The following is a 24,889-nucleotide window of genomic DNA, read 5'->3' as shown; positions in this document are numbered from 1 at the left end:
CATACAAATACGTTCGCTCATTTCCAAAGTGCGTACACACACACACACACACACACACACACACACACACACACACACACACACACACACACATACACACACACACACACACAAATGCACACACATACATAAGTACAGACAGACAGACAAATGACCCATAATGAAGGGATACAAAGTCACAGCAGACACATTTTTGATTTGTGGCATGCATGTACTTATGACTAATCACTGCAACCCACACAGACAGACATGACACCAGACATGAGTCATTTTGAGAGGGACCAATCCATGCAGAGAATGGAGACTGTGCTGTATTATCTTCCTGTATGTCTGAGTGTGTATTAAAAACAAACCCAAGAGAGACACACCCAAACGGAAAAAAACACACTAAGATCATACTACAAATGCATTTATGTTGTAATAATGCATTTAAATATACATACCTTTAAAAATACCATAGTAACCATATTTTCCACCAAAATAATAGTTATACAAGTTATAGTTACTGGTTATGGAAGCTAGTTTCTGTCATAAAATTAAAAAAAACAATTAAAAGATAACTGTATTTATCTCACATTCTGACTTTTATTTTGAGAATTACAAGGCATAAACTCAAAATTCCAAGTTATAATGTCAGAATTATGAGAAATAAAGTCAAATTTGGAAGATATAAATGCGCAATTCTATCTTTTTCTCAGAATTGGAAGATATTAACATGTAAACTGCAAGTTATAAAGTCAGAATTGTGATAAATAGTCGAAATTGAAAGACATAAATCAGTAATACTGACTTTTTTCTCAGATTTGCAAGATATTAATTTATGATTACAAGTCAAAGTCAGAATTAAAGAGAAATAAAGTCAAAATTGACAGATAAATGCTTAATTTCTTAATATCTTTCTCAAAATTGGATGCGTAATTGTATGTTAAATTCAGAATTGTAAGAAATAAGTCCAAATTAAATCCAATTATCCAATCTTATTTATCAAAACTGCAAGATGTTAAATGCGTAATTGCAAGTCAGCAAGTCAGAACTGTGATAAATAAAGTCAAAATTGAAAGATATAAATGTGCAAATTAACTTTTTTCTTAAAATAAAAAGATATTATATATTTATACATTAATATAATATATTAATATAATAATATATTTATTATATATATTATTACATAAAAGATATTAACGCAAGAATAAAGTCAAAATTGCAAGTTATAAAGTCAGAATTTTGAGAAATGTAAATGCGTAATCTTTTTCCTCAGAATTGCGAGAAAAAGTCAAAATTGGTAGATATGAATTGAATACACTTTTTTCATAAATGCAAGATATTAACGCATAATTGCAAGTTATAAAGTCAGAATTGCGAGAAATAAAGTCAAAATTGAAAGATAAATGTGCAAATCTGACTTTTTAAAGATTTACAAGATATTACTTTGTAATTGCACGTTATAAAGTAAGAATTGTTAGAAATACAGTCAAATTTGAAATATAAATGCGCAATTTTACATATTTTCACAGAATTGTGAGAAATAAAGGCACAATTACAAGTAATAAAGTAAGAATTGAAAGATACGTGCAAAATTCTGACTTTTTTCTCAGATATTTTCAGATATTAACGCATAATTGAAATTTATAAAGTCAGATTCACAAGAAATAGTCAAAATGGAAAGATAAATGGACAATTCTATTTTTTTCTCAGAATTACAAGATATTAATTCGTAATTGCAAGTTGTAAAGACAGAATTGCAAGAAATAGAGTCAAAATTGAACTTCTTAAACTTCTTTCTGCAAATCCAAATTTACATCTCACAATTCTGACTTATTTCCTTGCAATTGTGTGTTTATATCCCATAATTCTGACTTCTTTTCATATAATTGTGAAACATTAACTCACAATTGACTTCATAACTAACAACTGCAAGTTTATAATCACGTAATTTGGTCTCTTTTGCTCTAGTGTTGGTGTGCAGTTCCTAGTCTGTTCTAAGTGGACTTTTAGTGTCGCTATGCAGTTGCTACAGTGTTTTAGGTGCATTCGGGTTGCTATACAGTAGCTAGGGTTTTCTGGGTATATCATTTTTATCATTTTTCTGAGTGGGTTTTCTAAGTGGAAGTGGGTGACCTAGCAGTTTCTAGGGTGTTTTAGGTGGATTTGTGTTGCTATGCAGTTGCTAGGGTGTTTTGGAGGTTGGTTGCTGGCCAAAAAGATCCCCATCATAAGTCTTTATGATATTCCGGTCCCTAGATATTGTTCAAGTACCTCCTTCATTGTTAATATAAGTGATTTTTTGCAGCCATTTCATCGCTCACTGGGCAAAAATCATAAGTCTAATCGCTTTGAAAAGTAATAGCACACCTCTTCTCAATAATCCGCATCATTTGAGGTATCATTCATATCTGCAGGAGAAATGGTGCAGGACAAACTGCGCTGAATATTACGACAATACTTACAGTAAGTAAAGTATTTCTGGTGGGAACTATGGTTACTATGGTACATTTTGCAAAGGTAAGGGAGAGATTGTTTAACCTACCTCCATCATATCTATCAGCCAGAGCAGTCTTTCCTGTTTTATTGAGAGGGATAGGGATTGGGTGTTAAACTGTTCCTGCAATTTACACTGGGAGTCAGCAGGCTTAAAAATCTGTCAGAAAACACTTCTCCATCTGTCACAGCAATATCACACACCCCTGAGACTGCTACAAATCTAAACAGCTGTGGTTTCACAACGAGACAGGGATGAGCTGAGGTGAGACATGCCTGGACAGAGCGAGACAGGAGGACAGACAGGTTTCGAGTGATGGACATAAAAGCCTCCAACGGAAAGGACAAAAGCTGTTTCCCACAGCAACTTTACAGCCCTTCATCTTGTATCCCAGTAATCTGCACACGCCTTCTTTGTGGCCAAATTGCCCACCAATTTTGTGAACGGCTTTCTATGTCACACACAACCACAATACTTATCCCACACTACATCCCTCAGACGCACAGCCTTAAACACTTCCTGCCTGAAATTATAGATACAGACACTGGGTCTGATTCAATAATAATTGCGCGCAAGTGTTCAATAGAAATGTTTAACTCATTCTGAATATGGATGTTTCTTCTCACCCGTGCGGAGCTGAGGGTTGTGTTGGTCATGAAGCTGGCCGAGGAGGAGGCAAGCGTATCAGGGTACGAGACCATGGAGAAGGAGTCTTGAAACCCAGCTCCGCCACCTTGCCTCGCCTTCAGGGCCTCGATCTCTCGTCTCAGGACCAGGCCGTCAAATCTCTCCACATCCTGAGGGGTCACGAGCCCTCTCACCTCTGACAGCAGAGAGAACTGCAAATACACACATAATATAGAGCCGTGAATGTGACCGGGCTCATGTTGATAGTTTTAATCTCGGGGGTTTTAATATGTTCATAAATGGAAATGTATTATGAGGTTATACTCGCTGTAAATCTCCAGACAATGATGGCCCAATATACTGAGGACATTTTTTGGAAAGTGTCAGTAATATGTCTATTATTAATAATAATTCATTCAGCCAATAAAAGTCTTTAATAAAAAAAGATTTGTGCATAAAATTCAGAAAATTATAGTAGTTAAACTACCCCTAAAAGTTTGGAGATGAAAAGGGTTTTTTAATGTTTTATACAACAACACAGTGTTGTGAAATTATCGCAATTTAACAATGTTTTTCTATTTTAATATATTTTAAAATGTAATTTATTCTTGTGATGGCAAAGCTGTTTTTTTACTCCAGTCTTCAGCATGACATGATCCTTCAGAAATTATTTTAATATGTGACCCTGGACCAAAACAACAGGCATAGGGGTTAATTTTTAGGATAGGTCAATATTTGACTGAGATATATCTATTTGAAATTAATGCAAAAAAATCTAAATATTGATAAAATCACCTTTAAAGTTTTCCAAATGAAGTTCTTAGCAATGCATATTACTAAACAAAAATTAAGTTTTCATATATTTATGGTAAGAAATTTGCTAAATATCTTCATGGAACGTGATCTTCACTTAATATCCTAATAATTTTTGTCATTAAATAAAAAATAAGATAAAATAGATCATTTTAACCCATATAATGTATTGTTAGCTATTGCTACAAATATACCTGTGCTACTTAAGACTGGTTTTGTGGTCTAGGGTCACATATGCTAATTTTAGCTTTTTAACTTTAATTTGAACAGTTGTGCTGCTTACATTTTTTTTTATAAATCTTTGTAACAGTAAAAATAAAAGGTAAATGTGGTTTTAAAAATTAAAAAATAAACTAGAGAACAAAAGCAGTGGCAGATTATTAATCTATTATCATGTTTAGATTAAGTAGCAAGATAATTTAATAATTATAATATGAATCTATGAATCCAAACGGTGAATCTATGAATCCAATTCACATTTTAACAACTATCTCTTAATGTTGTTGGCCAGAAAAAATGACACATTTTTCAGTTCACCAAAATGTAAGAGCAAGTAAGAACAAAAAAGTCCCCATATTAAAGGAGACCTATTATGCCCCTTTTTACAATATGTAATGTAAGTCTCCGGTGTCCCCAGAAATGTCCCCCCATTGTCTGTGAAGTTTCAGCTTAAAATACCACACAGATCATTTATTATATCATTTTGAAAATGCCTATTTTAAGTGGAAGCAAAAACACAGTTTTCGTGCATGTCTCTTTAAATGCCCGCCCCCCTTTTCCAGAAAAGAGCTATCCCTTTACAGCTCATAACTCAGATACTCTTCCAAAAAAACATCTGTTTGGTTTTCATTATCATTATCATGTCAAAGCATGTGCACAGAAAGTGGCTGTCACAAGGAATGTGAGTGACTAAACTAAGTTCTCTTTCATGTCTTATTGCCTTTAACTGTCAAATACACACAAGTTTATGTTAAAAACACACATGAGATACAAAAACAGTCAGTTAATCAGCACATTGATGAACAGCAATGTAAACGTCTCCACCTTGGCATGAGTATTGAACAGCTCAAAGAGGGCCATGACAAGCTGCTCAACACCGACGTGACCATCGCGGTACTCTTGGATGTAGTAACCCATGGTCTGCCTCTCCTGTTCGGTCAGCAGATGTCTTGCCTGTTCCTCCAGCATGGCCCTGCTCTGGTTCACCAAACTGGACAGAGTCACCTGAGATCCCGCCACACCTTTATAAAAGCCACCCTGAGGAGAACAGAGAAAAGAAGAAATGCAAATATATAGAGAAGAAATGCAATATTAATATTAAACTTCCGACACCTGTGGCTCATTGAGCCTCAAAGCACACATTTGAAATCTTCCAACATCACTGGATAAGCCTCTGGTTCATTGCTGATATTGTAACTCTCATCTCCATAGTGTCTCTAACCCTCCTCCATATTTTCTCTCTCTCATGTTTCAGCCTCTCTCCTCGAGAGCAGCTTTCCCTTTAATTAGTCTCCTAATCAAAAAGCACTGCTCCAGAGTCAACATGATCATCGATCAGTGTTACGCTCAGCTAGAAATGGCAAGCGCTCCAGTCAAAGGATGACACCAAAACAATCTGCAAAACTGTGTAACTAGCTGAATAACTAACTTGCTTGCTACATACCGACCTATATGATTCACTTTGGATCGATTAGTGGTGTACTGCATGCCTTAAATTCATTTTATTTAGTTCTATCTGCTTGAACAGCCTATTGACTGTTGTTAGGGTGGAGATGCTTTTGGAGATGTTTGTTGGCCGTCTGGTTTGCAGGTGCATCCAAGCAGCACTAGTGTCTATGTTATCAAGCCGTCAAAAGACACAAGGCTTTGAACTGAGCTCGATCAATACAGACAGAGACAGTGGTTGAGGTGAGTGAATGCTGATCATGCCTGAACTATCCTTGCCCTTTTCGTTCTCTTTAGAACAAAGTGTGTTGTGTGTTAAATGTTGCAAGTTAGATAAGCTCTATCGTACACCACTCCCACAGGAGCTAATGCATTTCGGTTGCATCAAATGACAGACCATTTATTTTCACAGTATTGTAGAGGAAAATTCCCTGACCGCTTTGACCCGTGAGGCTAATGTCCTTTCCTGGACATTGAAGAATAACTAGTCTAGAAAGTTGCTGTTCTTGCAAATCCAAGGTAGATACTAAAAGAATGCAATTAAGAACAGAAGTGGCAAACTGAACAAACACCTGGGGAATTATTAAATGTAATACAATAAAATTTTTGTATGCTCAGAAAAAAAAACAAAAAAAACATGATATGCTGTCCTGGCTTAATATATTACGCTCACCAAGGCCAGAATCCAGACACTATATCCATCCATCCATCCATCCATCGTTGTCTATCAGTATGCTGATCTGTATATCACCCATCCATCCATCCATCCATCCATCCATCCATCCATCCATCCATCCATCCATCCATCCATCCATCCATCGTTGTCTGTCAGTATGTTGATCTGTATATTATCCATCCATCATTCTGTCTATCATTCTGTAGATCTATCTGTTATGTTGATCTGTATATTATTCATCCATCCATCCATCCATCCATCTATCTATCTATCTATCTATCTATCTATCTATCTATCTATCTATCTATCAGTATGTTGATCTGTATATCATCCATCCATCCATCCATCTTTGTCTATCAGTATGTTGATCTGTATATTATCCATCCATCAATCTATCCATTAATCTATCTATCATCTATCTATCATTGTCTATCAGTATGTGATATGTATATTATCCATCCATCCATCGTTGTCTATCAGTATGTTGATCTGTATATAATCCATCCATCATCCATCCATCCATCCATCCATCCATCATTCTGTAGATCTATCTGTTATGTTGATCTGTATATTATCCATCCATCCATCCATCCATCCTTCTATCATTCTGTCTATCTATCTATCTATCTATCTATCAGGATGTTGATCTGTATATCACCCATCCATCCATCCATCCATCCATCCATCCATCCATCCATCCATTCATCCATCCATTCATCCATCCATCGTTGTCTATCAGTATGTTGATCTGTATATCACCCATCCATCCATCCATCCATCCATCCATCCATCCATCCATCCATCCATCCATCCATCCATCCATCCATCCATTCATCCATCCATCATTCTGTAGATCTATCTGTTATGTTGATCTGTATTTTATCTGGTAGTGCTTCTAATTTTTTTTATTTTGGAGAAACTTCATTAAATTTGCAGAATTCTTTGATGAATAGAAAGTTCAAAAGAACAGCATTTATTTTGAAATAGATTTCTTTGTGGCAACAAAATACATTCTGTCACTTTTGATAAACTTAATGCATCCTTTCTGAATAGAAGTAAATTAAAAAAAACATCTTACTGACCCTCAAACATTTGAATGGTAGTATATATAGTAGCCATAAGACTAGCTATAAGATGAGAACACAAGTGTCTGTCTAGTTTGATGTTGAGAGGTTCAGAAGCCATGCCCTTCACAGCACTCTGGGATATCAGCTCCACTGCTCAATTACAAAAAGCAAAGTTCAAACAGAATCTCTCCAACAAAGGATGATCAATAAAACTAGCAAGAAAAATGTGAGCTTTTCATAATTCCTTAAGACTGATAGCGGCCGAGATGGGATCGATCATGCGGCATCTGTGTTACAACCTCTATGGTTACCAATTATGACATCACTCGACTGACAGCCTCTTTAATCACAGGAACACATAATTGCTGATCAATATCATAACTTTAAGACAGCACAATCAGAACAAGTGTTTTGTCCGCCAGAACCGCATTGTGCGATTCAGAGAGCAGAAACTCCAGCCGTGTCCCCACACATCACACCCCAGTGAATTTGAACAGGTCATGAATGAGACAATTTATCCACAGATTGAGCTTTATCTAAAAGGAACTTGAAATAACTCACCTCTAAAAAGAGCAGAAAGGCACTTTCTCTCAAATGAAATAGAATACAAATATAAAAATAATAAAACAAACTGTCCTATAGGGGATATGCCTCTGGACTGAAAGAAGGCTTGTCCTTGGATGAAGTGAAGCAAAGTGAAGGTCAGGTAAGAGCAGAGAAGTTCATCCTGGGATGGGACTGGCAGTTTGACAAAATAGATAAACAATAAAGGGATAGATAGATAGATAGATAGATAGATAGATAGATAGATAGATAGATAGATAGATAGATAGATAGATAGATAGATAGATAGATAGATAGATAGATAGATAGATTGATAAATTAATACACTGACAGATAGAACGATGATTAATAAAGGATAAAATGAAAGAATGATAGAAGGATGATAAAATTATAGAAGGATAAATAAGACGATAAAACGATAGATAGAATAGATAACACGATAGAATGATAGATGATAGATAGATAAAATGACAGAATGATATAAAGAACAACAGAAGGATAAATAAAACGATAGAAGGATAGATAGATAGACAGATCAGATACAGATCTACAGAATGATAGACAGAATGATAGATTGATAGATTAATACATTGGCAGAACGATAAAACAACAGAAGAATAGATAACACGATAAAATGATAGATAAAGCGATAGTACAATAGAACGATATATATAGAAAAGGATAGATAAAACGATAGGATAGATAAAATGACAGAATGATAGAAAGAACGACAGAAGGATAAATAAAACAATATAAGGATAGATAGATAGATCGGATCTATCAGATACAGATCTACAGAATGACAGACAGAATGATAGAACGATAGACCGATAAATTAATACATTGACAGATAGAACGATAGAATGATTAATAAAGGATAGAATGAAGGAATGATAGAAGGATAGATAACACAACAGAATAGATAACAATATAATGACAGATAAAATGATAGACAGATAGATAGATAGATAAAATGATAGAAGGATAGATAAACTGATACAAAGATAGAACGATATATATATATATATATATATATATATATATATATATATATACAGATATATATATATATATACATATATATATATATATATATATATATATATATATATATATAGATAGATAGATAGATAGATAGATAGATAAAATGCTAGAACAGCAGAATGATAGATAGATAGAATAATAAAAGGACAGAATCAATCTCCTTATTGTAAAACTCATTACACACAGAATGTCTAAAGCAGCTTTCTAAGACTTCAGCGCTGTATTTTAAAGTGATTTTGTTCAATCAAAATGATGTAAAAACAAATTAATCTCACTCCTGCTGTCACATTACCTCTAACTGCTAAAACATAATGCCACTAAGCAATAAATTAAATAATTAGATGATCAAGATCAGTGTCACCTTGGTTAGACGTTAATTAAAATGACAAATGTTTGGGTTCGCGCGCTGCTGTCGGTTACAGCTCTATCTGTCTCATTATCAGATTTTTAATATGCTAACCGACGACACGGGGAGAATGACTAAGCTTTTCAGTGAGGCACAAAATCTCGGTTCTCTGACGATATTACCGCCCCAGCCTGACTACCGCCCATGTTGAAATTGGAGCTTCATTTCCTCCCTCTTGAGCTACATTAAGTCCTGCGCTTGGAAGATCACGTCTCTCCCGAACAGATGATAGATTTTTACACCTCTCTTTAGAACAGTGGCAGAGCAGAGTCAATAGATGTCCTAAAGGCACACCGGAGATAAGCTCTCACAGATAAGCAAGCTTTCTTATATATAGACCAAACCAAACATAAAACAGCCTGTCAGGGCGTGTGGCAGGAGAAGTTCACACAAATCTCAAAACGAGCTCATCTGGAAGAATCCTTGAAGAATTATCTTGGGTTTAAAGTGCATAAATATATATATGTATTATATGTAACATATACACTACCGGTCAAAAGTTTTTGAACTGTAAGATTTGTAATGTTTTTAAACAGTAATATTGTGAAATATTATTACGATTTAAAATAAGTTTTCTATTTGAATATATTTTAAAATGTAATTTATTCCTGTGATTAAAGATACATTTTCAGCATCATTTCTCCAGCCTTCAGTGTTACATGATCCTTCAGAAATCATTCTAATACTGATTTGCTGTTCAAGAAACATTATTATTATCAATAATTTAATTTCTCAGGATTCTTTGATGAACAGAAAGATAAAAAATTATTTATCTGAAATAAAAAGTTTTGTAACATTATACACTATACCGTTCAAAAGCTTGGAGTCAGACTTATTTTTTGGGAAAGAAATTATAGAAATTAACACAGAAGGGAAATTAACAGAAAGGATGCTTTAAATTGATCAAAAGTGATGATAAGGGCATTTATAATGTTACAAAAGATTTCTATTTCAGACAAATGCTGTTTTTCTGAACTTTCTATTCATCAAAGAAATCTGAAAACATAAATATTTTTTAAGCAAATCAGAATATCAGAATGATTTCTGAAGGATCATGTGATGCAAAAAAATCAGCTTTGAAATCACAGGAATAAATTACAATTTATAATATATTCAAATAGAAAACAGTTTTTAAATAGTAAAAATATTTCAAAATTGTATCAAATAAATGCAGGCTGGGTGAGCAGAAGAGACTTCTTTAAAAAAAAATAAAAAATCGTACTGTTCAAAAACTTTTGACTGGTAGTGTATGTCGCTTTTCACCTTTAAAGGAACACTCCACTTTTTTTGGAAACTCATTCTCCAACTCCCCCCCGAGTTAATAAGTTGAGTTTTACCATTTTGAAATCCATTCAGCCGTTCTCCTATTCTGGCGATATCACTTTTAGCATAGCTTGCGTGATATTACTGCGCCTGCTTCTGCCTTGTTACGGCAGCAAATTTCCTTGACTATTACACCGGAATGAGAGTGTAGTTCCTAATCTTATCGGCCTAGAAAATTGCAGCTTTACATTTTCTGCCGGTCTTAGTACACGATATAACTACAGAAGAGTCAAGTTTTAAATAGAACAAATATCGAAACTCGTTGGAGTTAATTTATTAACTCGGGGGAGTTGGAGATTGAGCCTATTTCCAAAAAAAGTGGAGTGTTCATTTAAATGTAAAATTGCAGAGGGGATCTGGCAAGCGAACCTCCAGTCAAATTTTTGTTTTAGAAATGTTCGACCTTTTTGTGTTTTATTGTGTCTTTGCTAATGTCCTTGTGTTGGACCCCTGAGGGCCACCGTAGTTCTTGTCTTAAAGGGCAAAGTCAATTTAGAGAATTCAATTAGCCTCAAAATGAGGGCAGCTGAAATGGGTTTAAGCTGCAATGAGTTGGCAAACAGGGGGCTGGCGTCAAACAACATGAGTCTCGCTTGGGATATACAGAGATTTCACATCAGGCAATGGAAATATGTGCCTTACTCAGCGAAGATTCGACAAGGTCACACAGCGAGCAATTCTGGCCTGGAAATAAGCAGAAAACTTCACACAACTACAGAAAACTGAGGCAGAGTATCTGTAATATTGCAGAAGAAGTTCTCTTATATGACCGAGACAGATCCCAATTGTGACCCCACGTCAATGTGACTTAGTTTCTATTTTGTGAGCGCGGTGAGTGTTAAACCAGGCAGAAAGCGTAAAATACAACCAGACGTGAACTCACTCTCAAACATCTGAATCAGAAATGAGTTTCAGCTGCAGTAAATGCAACAGATACGGACCGGTTTCTGCTGAAGTTTAGAACGTTTCTGAAAAGTAATAACGAAACCAAAACATCATAATTTTCTGTTTGCAAGCTATACAAGTTCAACTCGCTCCTACCTGACCCACAATTAATCAAAGCACCCTTCACTGAGCTTCGAACAATTACTTTCCCAGTTATTAAGTGTTTGCAAGGAGCTTTAAATGTATACTGATGAAAACATAATGAAGCATTTATGTGATGATCAATTTTTACACCTGGATCATTCTGCAGGCAAACGCTGGAAAATCTTAGTGACAAAAAAAAATATTGTAATGCTATTTCATAGGAACTGCATATCATATGTGTGTCCACATACAATTACACGCTTACGTCTACATATCAGGAGTGATTTATGACTGACTATGCCTTTCTCGCACAAACTGATGTATGTAACTTATCAATGTCCTCTGGAGCATCGTGGAGCTGCGAGTCTTTGGAATACAAAGTGAGTAGTTTACTGCAAAAGCGTGTAGCCCACAGACATAAGCCAAGACACTTCATCTAACCGTGTCCTTTAGCCTGTCATTCCCACTGTATGCAATAATCAGGCCCGTCGTAATAAGTTAGAGCTCATGCACTGCCTGCCCAGGCTTTATTGGAATCCGTTGTTTTGTGCATAAACCTCGGCTTACAGAGGAGGACCTTGTAAAACCCTGATCATCGGGTGGGTCACCTTGCTGTTTTATTCCTCTTCACATTCTCACCGCCTCTCTTATCCTATTCTGTCTTTTTATGTCTTCTATTCTTGCTCTCTCTTCCATATTTTTTCATTTTTGTTCAAGAGTTATTCCTGTCAAGAAGGTCTTTTTTAATGTCTCTAACATATATCTTAAAGGACAGTTTGCTCAGAAATGAAAATTATGTCTATGGTTGCTATTATTTTGGTTATATATTTTTCAAAATATCTCCTTTTGTGTTCACAGAAGAAATAAAGTCATATAGGTTTTGAAACAATATGAGGTTGAGTAAATGATGATAGAATTAGTATTTACAAAAATAAAACTATGTTTATTGTATGCGAGTGTATGAATGGATGCACAGTTGAAGTCAAAAGTTTTCATACACCTTGCAGAATCTGCTAAAAGTTAATTATTTTACCAAAATAAGAGGGATCATACAAAATGCATTTTATTTTTTTATTTACTACTGACATGAATAAGGTATTTCACATTTAAGATGTTTACATATAGTCCGTGAGAGAAAATAATAGTCAAATTTATAAAAATGAACCTGTTCAAAAGTTTACATACACTTGACTCCTAATACTGTGTTGTTACCTGAGTGATCCACAGCTGTTTTTTTTTTGTTTTTTTTGTTTAGTGACAGTTGTTCATGAGTCCCTTGTTTGTCCTGAATAGTTAAACTGCCTGCTGTTCTTTAGAAAAATCCTACAGATCCCCCAATATTTTTTGCTTTTTAGCATTTTTGTGAATTTGAACCCTTTCCAATAATACTGTATGATTTTGAGATCCATCTTTTCACACTGAGGACAACCGAGGGACTCATATGCAACTATTACAAAAGGTTCAATTGCTCACTGATGCTTCAGAAGGAAACGCAATGTATTAAGAGCCGGGGGATGAAAACTTTTGAACAGAATGAAGATGTGTATACTTTTTTTATTTTTCCTAAATATGATATTGTTTTTTATTTAGTACTGCCCTTCAGAAGCTACAGAAGATACTTAGATGCTTCCCGGAAGACAAAATAAGTTAAATTTACCCGAATCTTCAAATTCCAAAAGTTTTTCTTGCAATTTGCCATTTCTTGCACTTTTGATATATTTTCTGCATTAATTCAATCTTAGCATTGCTCAGCAGAAAAGTAAATAGACTTCAACTCAGCTCTTTTGGGTAAACTGTTCCTTTAATATACTTCATAAATATTATGCTCACAATTTTTATAGCTGGAAATTATATTTGTTTGTTTCCACCTCCTAAAACAATGTGATAATTTTAAATAAATTCACTAATATTTTTGCTGCTTCACCAGATGCTACTGTGATTAAACTGGCAATTTACTAAAATACATTCCAGGTGTTCCTTAGTTTTTCCTTTCCCCAGGAGAAGGTTTAAACAAAACAGCTTATATGTGTCCGTTAATTGTCTTTTGTTTAAAAAAAAAAAACACATTATATGACCCTGGACCACAAAACCAGTCTTAAGTAGCACAGGTATATTTGTAGAAATAGCCAAAAATACATTGTATGGGTCAAAATGATTGATTTTACTTTTATGCCAAAAATCATTAGGATATTTAGCAAAGAATATGTTTCATGAAGATATTTTGTAAGTTTCCTCGTGTGACTATACAAAAACTTTTTGATTAATTTTTTAATTAATATTATGCATTGCTAAGAACTTCATTTGGACAACTTTGACAACTTTTTTTTTGCACCCTCAGATTCCAGATGTTCAAATAGTTGTATCTCGGTCAAATATTGTCCTATCCTAACAAACCATCAATGAAAATCTTATTTATTCAGCTTTCAATTTCAAATCAAGTAACATTCAAAAGCAACAGCACAATAATAGAAATCAGTATACTATAATCTTAAATGATGGTTAAATGTCAAAGTACTGTACCATATTCTCAGTCTGTCATTGCCAATGGCTAACTTTAATTAAGTTAATTAATAATACGTTTAAGCACCCGATCTTTATCAAAGCACATCTGAAAGTGTGGTATAAGCTTTCACAGAAACACTTTCCTATATTACAGGAGCATATTCATTTTCTAAAAGTCGCAGTTCAAAAGGTAGCGCATAACAGATTGACCCTTCTATTATTTCCTGTTCTCTCATATATTACAATATAGCTCTACCCCAGTCTTACATCCCCACACACAGTGAAGGTAAGAATGTTAAGTGCATGTGTCTTTTGCGGAAACCAGTCTGAATACAGATCACCTTGGATACCATATGCCCCTGGGGATCAAAGCCTCTTGGCAGTGTCTACCTGACACTCTCTTTATCCAGACCAAGACGATAATTTACAGCGATACCACCTTCCTCTTTCATCCCATTCTCCTCCATCTCCTGCCCTTCCTATGTCTTTCAGTTCTTCTGTTCTGCTCATTACGTCCGCAAACGTCCATTTTCTTTGTAGCCACGGTACAGGAACAGGTGTGTGATTGCCTAGCTAGAGTCAGAGCTACAATCCCCCTGTTCCCATATAATGATATGAGACCAAATATGAAACAATCTGTGATTCTGACTCCTTTTCTCTTGAGATTAGTCTGGCCAAGGTAAGTTCTTTAGGTTATCAAAGGAATGCAAATACATGAGTCTGATCTGCTATGCAGCTTAATCGCTGACTATGGCTCATTTGCATAACAACAATATATCCTCACTATGGAGGACAAAAGAGAGGCTCTTTGAACATAAATCCTGGAGGCATTTGATTTGGTTGAATTCCTGTTATTCAGTACCTTTAGAACTCTGTAACTTTTAAAAAACGAATATATCTTTCATGTATTGTACAGAAGTGTTTAATATGTAACACAGTTCTTTCAGAATTATGTAATGGTCAAGCTCTGGCACTTACAAAGTGTCTTGGAATGAGTGAGCAAATAGACACTTTTTGCAATGTCTATCCACCTTTTTTTCCTTCTAAGAGTGGGCACGGCCATTTGTAAATTTTATGGATCTGGCTTCTGGTCTCATCCACATCCAGCTATTTTTAGCTGTACAAAACAGCTTGTTTTGCTGCTTGATATTGCAAATTTTAATGTATTATCGTAATTATGAACACACTGGTTCGAAGTGCAATTAAAATTATATTTTAATTGAATATTATATATATTTTAATATTTTATTAATAATAAGCAATATTGACATTAATTTATTTTTTTGGTATTATTTAACAGCCCTAATTAAGATAAAATGACCATTATATGTTCTTGTGAGCAAACTCAACTCTATAGAGACAAAAAACAGGGTACAACTATCCTAAATCGTCTGAAGCTCACCAGGATTTGCAGAGAGCTCTTCAGAAATCACCTTCGCAATCTTGTTCGCTCTTTTAACACTGCTGAAACCAAACTGTGAAGAACATTTCGTTCAAATATAGAAACAAAGTACTCACCTTTCCTGATGCTGATGCTCCCTGGTCCAGAGAGAGGCTACAAGAAAGAGGTAAACATGGAGAAATCAATACCATGTACATGCTCTACAACACCTTCAAACATCCACAAATAGATGTAGAATCATAGAGACTCTGACACGCTTGCTATGTATAAAAGTGATCTAGTTGCTGGTTTTAGATTTAGGCATTTGATCAGGTCTATAGATGCTTTTTTCAGATCTACGGATAAAAAAAATTAGAGTCGCTTTGGACTACTAATTTTTGATAAAATACAATATATACTACTGTTTAATAGTTTGAGGTCAGTAAAAGTTTTTACTGTATTTCTTTTTTTTGTAAATAAATGCTGCCTTGGTGAGCATACAAGACATTTTTCAAAGTAAAAAAGTCGACCCCAAAATTTTGAACGGTGGGGTTAAATTCTCAAATACTACATTCAAAGCTGGGTAGATTGCTTACAAATTGTAATCCATTTCTGACTCCAAATTACATCACAAATATTGTGGTTAGCAACGCAAGCCATTACATTACACATTTTAGGTAATTTAATCAGACTAGTTTTATGTTACTTTTAGATTACAGTTGAGGTCAAAAGTTTACATCCCCCTTTCAGAAACTGCAAAATGTTAATTGTTTTACAAAAACAAGAGGGATCATATGAAATGTATGTTATTGTTTATTTAGTACTGACCCGAGTAAGATATGTGAAAACTTTTTGAATTTGAAGATCAGGGTAAATTTAACTTCTGGGGAAAATGTAACTATTTTCTGTAGCCTCTGAAGGGCAGTATTAAATTAAAAAATATGTTATTCCTGCAAAATATGAAAAATTTACACATCTCCAATCTTTTCAAAAGTTTTCACCCCTGGCTCTTAATGCATGGCTTTTCCTTCTGGAGCATCAGTGAGCGTTTGAACCTTCTGTAGTTGCATATGTGTTCCTGTTGTCTTCATTGTGAAAAGATGGATCTCAAAAGCATACAGTCATTGTCAAAAAGGGTTAAAATATACAAAAATGCTAAAAAACAAAACAAAAAAAACCCAAAGAATTTGTGGGACCTGAAGGATTTTTTCTGAAGAACAGCAGGCAGTTTAACGGTTTAGGACAAAAGACAAAAAGACAAAAGCCTTCCAAAGAAAAGAAATACATTGTTAAATAACCTACAAAGTGATAATTCAAACAAAAATCTGTGTGTTCATAAGTTTTGAAAATCAGTGGTCAAATGCTGTCGCCACCTGACTAATGACTGATCTTTGTGTGAATGTCTACAAAATTTTCTGAATGCAGATAAACAGTAGGCTATTTTTAAAATATAAAAAATAGGAATTAGGGAGAATCAATAAATTATGAAAAATGTATTGCCATTGTGTAAATAATATGTCATTAATAAAAATGTAACTTTAGTCTGATTACAAGTATTTTAAAATTGAATTTTTGGAATCTGAATCTGATTACTTAATCTAGATTAAATGTAATTAGTTATTACCCAGCTCTGATTACATTACATTACCACTGAATGGTCAGTCGCTGCATTCTCTGGTCAAAAATGCTGAATAATTGAATATTGTGCCAGACAGCCACGTTCCAACACGGCTGTGCTACGCATCTCACATATTACAGCTGTTTTGCACTCATATCAAGAACAGCTATTTATCAAATTGTCAATTTGGTCAGCAACAATGATAGGTACAAACACTTAGCTGTGCCAGTTATGTCCTTGACTATGGCTTGAGCTTGCAACCCAGACCACCAGGACCTCAATAATAAGCTTTTTTATAAAATGCCACCTTGCATTTTTCCCCTGGCATGAGAGCAGAACACCCGGGCTCACCTCATCAGCTAACCTCCATTAAAGAAAAGGTCCAGAGAACTGGCACAAGACACACCTGAGCTGCTTTATGATCCTGTTAGTGTGCTGTGCACACACTCACAGGTTCATATTCTCGAAAAACAGGCCGTGAAAGACCAGCAGTGTCCGAAGTAATCCTATGAACAGACTTCTTAATTTACAGTTCTTTATGTGCAAGCGAACCGCTTATATTTAGAATTAATGAATTAAAATTCAGCTGTTGTATAATCTGCTCTTGAAACAGTAAATTAAACTAAGCCTGGAAGCTTCACCTCAATTCTAATTAAATTAAACTGTGGCTGAATTGTACTGTACATTTTTTATTTATTAAACAAGAACATTAAGTCGCACCACCAAGACATGCCCGGCACTTTATTTAAGAACAAATTAACCATCATCATGCTATTTGTCTAGTTTCAGACCTTGGATATTATTATTTTTTTACACTGCAACATTAAAGGAACAGTTCACAAAAAATAAAAAAGTTTATTCATCCTTAGGCCATCCAAGATGAAGAGGAGTTTGTTTTTTCATCAGAACCGATTTGGAAAAATGTAGCATTTTATCACTTGCTCACCAATGGATCCACTGCAGTGAATGGGTGCCATCAGAATGAGAGTCCATTCTGCTGATAAAAACATCACAATAATCCACACCACTCCAGTCCATCAATTAACATCTTGTGAAGTAAAAACGTGCATGTTTGTAAGAGACAAATCCATTCTAAAGACATTTTTAACTTCAAACCATTATTTCAGGCCAAAAACAGTCGACTGTCTCGCCTGGATCAGGAGAGAAAAATACACAGATCAAACACCATTTATAAGCAAAAACAGCCCAAATCACTTCTAAAAAATATGCTGGTGGATGAGATAAGACACCAGGTATGGAAAAAAAAAAGAGTTATTATGGATTATAGACTGTTTAAAGTTAAAACACCTTACTGATGGATTTGTTTCTTACAAATATGCAGCTTTCGCTTCCTAAGCTATTAACTGACAGACTGATGGAATTGTTTGAAATAATTGTGATGTTTTTAGCAACTGTTTGGACTCTGGTTCTGACGGCACCCATTCACTGCAAAGAATCCATTGGTGAGCAAGTGATGTAATGCTGTATTTCTCCAAATCTGTTCTGATGAAGAAACAAACTCGTCTACATCTTGGATGACCTGAGGGTGAGCAGTGCAGTCTGACAAATTAGATTTAGCAAAGCAAAAAATATCTTAAAAAAATAGTTGAAGTCAAAAGTTAACACACCTTGCAGAATGAGCAAAATGTTAATTATTTTACCAAAATAAGAGGGATCATACAAAATGCATGTTATTTTTTATTTAGTGCTGACATGAATAAGACATTTCACACAGAAGATGGTTACATATAGTCCACAAGAGGAGAAAATAGCTGAATTTACAAAAATGACCGTGTTCAAAAGTTTACATACACTTGTTTCTTAATACCGTGTTGTTACCTGAATGATCCACAGCTGTGTTTAGTGATAGCTGTTCATGAGTCCCTTGTTTCTCCTAAACAGTTAAACTGTTTGCTGTTCTTTAGAAAAATCCTTCAGGTCCCATAAATTCTTTGGTTTTTCAGCATTTGTGTGTATTTGTACCCTTTCCAACAATGACAATGATTTTGAGCTCCATCTTTTCACACTAAGGACAATTGAATGACTTATATGCACCTATTACATATGCTTCAGAAGGAAAAGCGATGCATTAAGAACCAGGGGTTTTAACTTTTGAATGGAATGAGGATGTGTACATATTTCTTATTTTGCCTAAATATCATATTTTTTTTCCATTTAGTAGTGCCATTCAGAAGCTACAGAAGAGACTTACAAAATAAGTTGCATTAACCCTGATCTTCAAATTCAAAAAGTTTTCACTCCCAGCTCTTAATGCATTGTGTTTCCTTCGGGAGCATCAGTGAGTGTTTGAACCCTCTGTAATAGTTGCATACGAGTCCCTCAGCTGTCCTCAGTGTGAAAAAAATCATGCAGTCATTGTTCAAGGGTCCAAATACAAAAAATGCTGAAAAACCAAAGAATTTGTGGGACCTGAAGGATTTTTCTGAAGAACAGCGGGCAGTTAACTGTACAGGACAAATAAGGGACTTGTGAACAACTATCACTAAACAAAAAAAAAAAAAAAAAAAAAACGTTGTGGACCATTCAAGTAACATCTCTTATATATCTTAAATATCCCTTGTGGACTATATGTAAACATCTTTATGTCAAATACCTTATTTAGGTCAGTACTAAATAAAAAATAACATGAATTTTGTATGTTCCCTCTTAGGTAAAATATTTAACATTTTGCAGATTCTACAAGGTGCGTGTAAACCTTTGACTTCAACTGTATACAAAACCACTGATTCATCCAGGAATGAACCAGCTTTCCATCTAAACTATGCATATGACTTCTTTATGTCTCTCACATTCCTTTATTCCTCACATTCCCATCAGCCCCTCTCACTCACCCTGTAACACTGCTGCTGGCTGAGCTGTCTGTAATCTGCGAACTTGTGATCCACTTTGTCTCGCCCACCACTGTGCGGGCATGTGGAAGTCGCCCGACATCCTTCACCGTCATCATGAGGTGGTGTGAAGACTTCAGCACTCTTACGGCCTCATCATGTGGGATGCCGAGGAAACTCCGGCCATTAACCTCCAGAATCTGATCCCCGACCTGTGGAGATGATGGAGCAGAGAGAGGAGAAGGTGGGTGGGCTGGTGGTGGCAGTGCAGGGCAGGAGGTAAAGGGGGGTTGTGATGATGAGGCTGTAGACAGGGAAGTCTGGACATCCAGAGGTCGAATATGGTAGAGTGGTGTGGCCGGGTCAAATTTGTGGAACAGCAGAGAAGGTTATGATGAGGTAAACAGAAAATCTAAATTGTGATTGACTGAATAGAGCGCACTCATAGACAAACACTTTAAATATTCATGCCCAACTTATAAAGAGAATACAAAAAGAGCATCTCTGAGGAACTTGCACAAAATATGCCTTCTCCAAAATAATAGCTGATTCTGAACTGCATATATAGCCTAAATTTACTATTTTTATCCAAGCAGTTTTTTGTTATTGTTAACTAAAACTATTACATTTTATATTTACTGAAATAAAATGTGATAGAATAGAAATCTTTTACATTAAGTAATGTGTTTTTTTAATAGCAAGTATTATTTCAATAGAATATCATTTAGGTACACTACCAGTCAAAAGTTTTTGAACAGTCAGATTTTTAATGGTCATTTTAAGACATCACTTCTGCTCACCAAGTCTGCATTTATTTGATCCAAATTTGATTCAAAAATATTTTTACTATTTAAAATAACTGCTTTCTATTTTAATAACTTTTTAAAATGCATTTTTATTCCTGTGATGAAAGCTAAATTTTTTAGCATCATTACTCCAGTCTTCAGTGTCACATAATCCTTCAGAAATCATTCTGATATGCTGATTTGCTCTATAAGAAACATATTTTATCATTATTATTATTATTATTATCAATATTTAAGTTGAGTACATTTTTTTTTTAATGATTGTTTGATGTATAGAAAGAGCATTTATTTGAAATAAAAAGCTTTTGTAACATTATACACTATACTATACCATTCAAAAGCTTAAAGTCAGTATAATTTTTGAGGAAAGAAATTATAGAAATAATACTTCTATTTAGCAAGGATGCTTTAAATTGATGATAAAAATTTCTACTTAGCTACGTAGCGAATCAGAATATTAGAATGATTTCTGAAGGATCATGTGACTAGAGAAATTATGCTAAAAATTCAGCTTTGAAATCAAAGGAATAAATTACATTTTAAAATATATTCAGCTAGAAAACAGTTATTTGAAATAGTAAAGATATTTCAAAATTTAACTGTTTTTGCTGTACTTCACCAGGCTTGGTGAGCAAAAGAGACTTCTTTAAAAATCTTACTTTTCAAAAACTTTTGACTGGTAGTGTATAAGATGAAAAAACAATTAAATTACTGAAACCTCAAAAAACAACAACAACAAAAAAAGCTAATTCAAAATAATAATAAATACTATAATAGCACATAAATAATACTTGGATTTTTTTCTTCCAAGGACCTCCAAACATAATGATCCCTTTGCCAGGGTCCCTTCATAAGATATTAGGTAGCTACATATTTTAATATCAAAAGGAAATAAATATTATACTGTCAATATGTTGCTTTAAAAATGCTCACTTCGACAACATTTCACTTCTGATTTACGACAAATAGAACAATTAAAAAATGTCTATAAATGAATAAATCTCATGAGATCTAACCTTTAAACAATTAATATGTTTTTATCTTAACATATTAATATTAAAATATACTATACTTAAAATATGCATTGTAAAATCATTCAAATATTTTTTTTCTCTCAAATACACTTAAATTTAAATACTTTTACGTTCCTTGGATTAAAAAAAATTGTATTTGAGTCTACCACATGTCACTGAAAAAGATTCAATTTAGATGGCAAGGCATATAGTCATGCTTTTACTGTAAATGTAATACGTCTTACATCCGTCGCTTCATTTCTCAGTATTGGATGAGAAACTGAACAGACGCCAAGAAACAGAGACACGCTGTAGCTTTAGTTCAATCCTGTGTTACAAACGTGGTACATTTCTTCTGGATGGTTCTGACAGTCCCCTCATCTCATCCATTCATCCTCCCACTCGTTGATGTGCTCTTTATCTTTTTCCCATGCTCCTTCTGCTTGTCACTCATTTATCTCACTCATTGTTTCTTCTTTTGTCAGTCCGTCTCTGAGTCAAATATTTCTATTTTGAAGCTCTTACTGTGGGATTAACTCGTCACAACACAAACCGGCTCCATTTCTCTTTATCTTGCTCTCTTTCTGCTTTCATCACTATCTCTCAGTTTTATCCCAGCTCTTCTTTATAGATCAATACCCGGCCTGCCCCTCTGCCCGCCCCAAAGACGCTTGAGGGTAATTAAAGAGGCTTTGCAGTAATCATGATATTAATAAATTATGGTGTTGATCAATTTGGATGCAATACAGCTTTGTTTTCCCAAAGAACACAAGAGAGGTATTTGAAATCAATGCGGCAGATACGAGCTCTTGCTTTCCCAAGCGAAACAGCCGATCATTAGCTCAGGTTTATCTCCTGGCATTTCTTTTCGGTGTATCACTCCAGAGTGTTCAAACGCTGAGATACCAGATACGCTTATTACAGGAAACACATCAAACCACTGAGGAATGTGAGAGAGAACTCTGGAAAAGACTTTAAAGGAACAGATCACTAAAAATTAAAGTGGTACCTAACCTGTATGACCTTATTTTTCTTCTGAAAAAATCAAAATGAGAGATTCTCAAGAATGTCTATGCTCCTTTTTTTTTTTTACAACTAAACAGAGATATAAATGGTCATTAAATTACAAAAAGGACCTTAAAGGTGGCCATCGGATGCAAAATTTAATTTATGCATATACTGCCCTACAAAGTGCGGTAACTACATCAACACTGAGACTGAGAAAAATGCCTTTAAAGTTTTTACACCAGCTAGTGCTATTAGTGGTAATGCATTCATTTAATGCCTTCTTAGGAAGAACATGACAACTGTTGTGACCTTTGACCACCAAAATGCAGATACTGCATTCTGCCTTTGAAAGACCTGAAAAAAAAACTAAAACACTATTGCAAAAGCAAAGTGCAGTATCTACAAACTAAATGTGTTGATCCAACTTTCTTGTGTTTCTTACTACATGTTGATTGTTGTGAATGTTACAATTGCTCAGTAGTCTTCTGCTCCTTTCACAACAGAGAGTGTTTTGCTCATTTTATTAAAAAAGTAATTTATTACAGACCTAGGTTGCTTTAAAACAATAGCTGAAAAAAGTTCACATAATTTAAACAAAAGAAGAACAACAAACAAGTAGCCTAGTGTGTGAAACAAAGCTAGAACGCAGTAACATTACTTACTGTGGTTTGCCTTGATATTAGTTTGGATTTTGTAGTTACTGCATTTTGACACTTTTGTTTATTTTAAATGGGACAAAATTAAACCAGGAGACTTTGCCACAAGACAAAACAGCTGTCACAAAGCCCATTTTAAGCCTTAACTCAATTTTTACCAAATGTGTAGTTACTGCAATTTGCCTTTGTACTGCAGTATAATGTGTCTTGCAGTGTGATGACATACTGCTCAAGACCTGCCCACAACTGCTGACGGACTGTTCTGCATTGACATATTTTCTCCCTCAACCAGGTGTACAGCTGCAGCTGTAGTGACACTGACAAATGTCTCTTAAGCAATGCAAGTGTTTTGTAGTTGCATGTAAAAGTTACAATAACAGTCTTCATTTTCTCCGGACATCAGAGTCACTGAGGACGCAGTGGATTTAGGGGGACGTAGTTTTGTTTTTCATGGTAGTGTGCCACCTAATACACAAAAAAAACTTAAAAGGGGGCGGAGTGAGCAGAGCTTATTAGCATTTAAAGAGGCATGCACCAAAACTGGTGTTTGTCTACAACTAAAGCTAAAACTATTAAAAATTGTTGCCACTAATTAAAATACAGCTGAAATTAAATGAAATATAAATATCAGATTAAACTAAATTTAGAAATGTTGGCTGGCCAACTAACTCAGAAAAAATGGTTTAAGTTGAAGTGTTAAACTACTGCAGCTCTAAACAAATCTAAAATAAAAATAAAATAAAGCTATTCAAAATACGAAATAGCTAAAAAAAAGCCTAAAGCTATAAAAATTACTAAAACTAATAAAACTTATTTAATTTAATATTAATATTAAATCTAAGAGAAAGTGTCTATTTATCATCTATCAATCTATCTTTTATTTATTCATGTTTTTAATACAATAAATACATAAATATTTATTCAAATGTAAATCAAAAAGCTAGAAATATGACATCTGATATCTCTTTCTCTCTCTCTCTCTATTTTTATTTATTTATTTTTATAATATGAAATCTGAGAGAAAGTATAAAAAAAACATTTATTGAAATTTAATTAGATTAAAATCTAAGAAATACCTAGAAATATGAAATCTAATAAGAAATCTAAAAGTCTATCTATCTATCTATCTATCTATCTATCTATCTATCTATCTATCTATCTATCTACCTATTTTTTCATATATAATAAAGCCACCTGGCATTTAATCTACTCTGAACTCCTCTACATCATCTGTCCTGACCTGGAATCACATTGTGAGTATTATCATGACAGGATGAAGATGAATAATCCTCATGTTAACACTGCAAACTCAGCCTTTCTTTTTTCTTTTTTTTTTTAATCACTTTTTTCACTTTAACTGCAT

General features: G+C 34.4%; 1 protein-coding gene across 1 annotated transcript in view; it reads right to left on the bottom strand.

The window, feature by feature from the left end:
• whrna (whirlin a) overlaps positions 1–24,889 on the bottom strand; it is a 144,958-nt gene that overhangs the window by 21,392 nt on the left and 98,677 nt on the right. Inside the window, exons 4-7 of the mRNA XM_073825192.1 lie at positions 20,047–20,255; positions 15,714–15,750; positions 4,964–5,176; positions 3,106–3,318 (exon numbers count right to left, since the gene is read on the bottom strand). Of these exons, the coding sequence (XP_073681293.1) occupies positions 3,106–3,318; positions 4,964–5,176; positions 15,714–15,750; positions 20,047–20,255 (672 nt within the window). The remainder of the gene's footprint in view (positions 1–3,105; positions 3,319–4,963; positions 5,177–15,713; positions 15,751–20,046; positions 20,256–24,889) is intronic.

The sequence above is a fragment of the Garra rufa genome, chromosome 19 (genome assembly GCF_049309525.1).
Source record: "Garra rufa chromosome 19, GarRuf1.0, whole genome shotgun sequence".
NCBI classification, from domain to species: Eukaryota; Metazoa; Chordata; class Actinopteri; order Cypriniformes; family Cyprinidae; genus Garra; species Garra rufa.
This window is presented reverse-complemented; position numbering and strand designations above follow the sequence as displayed.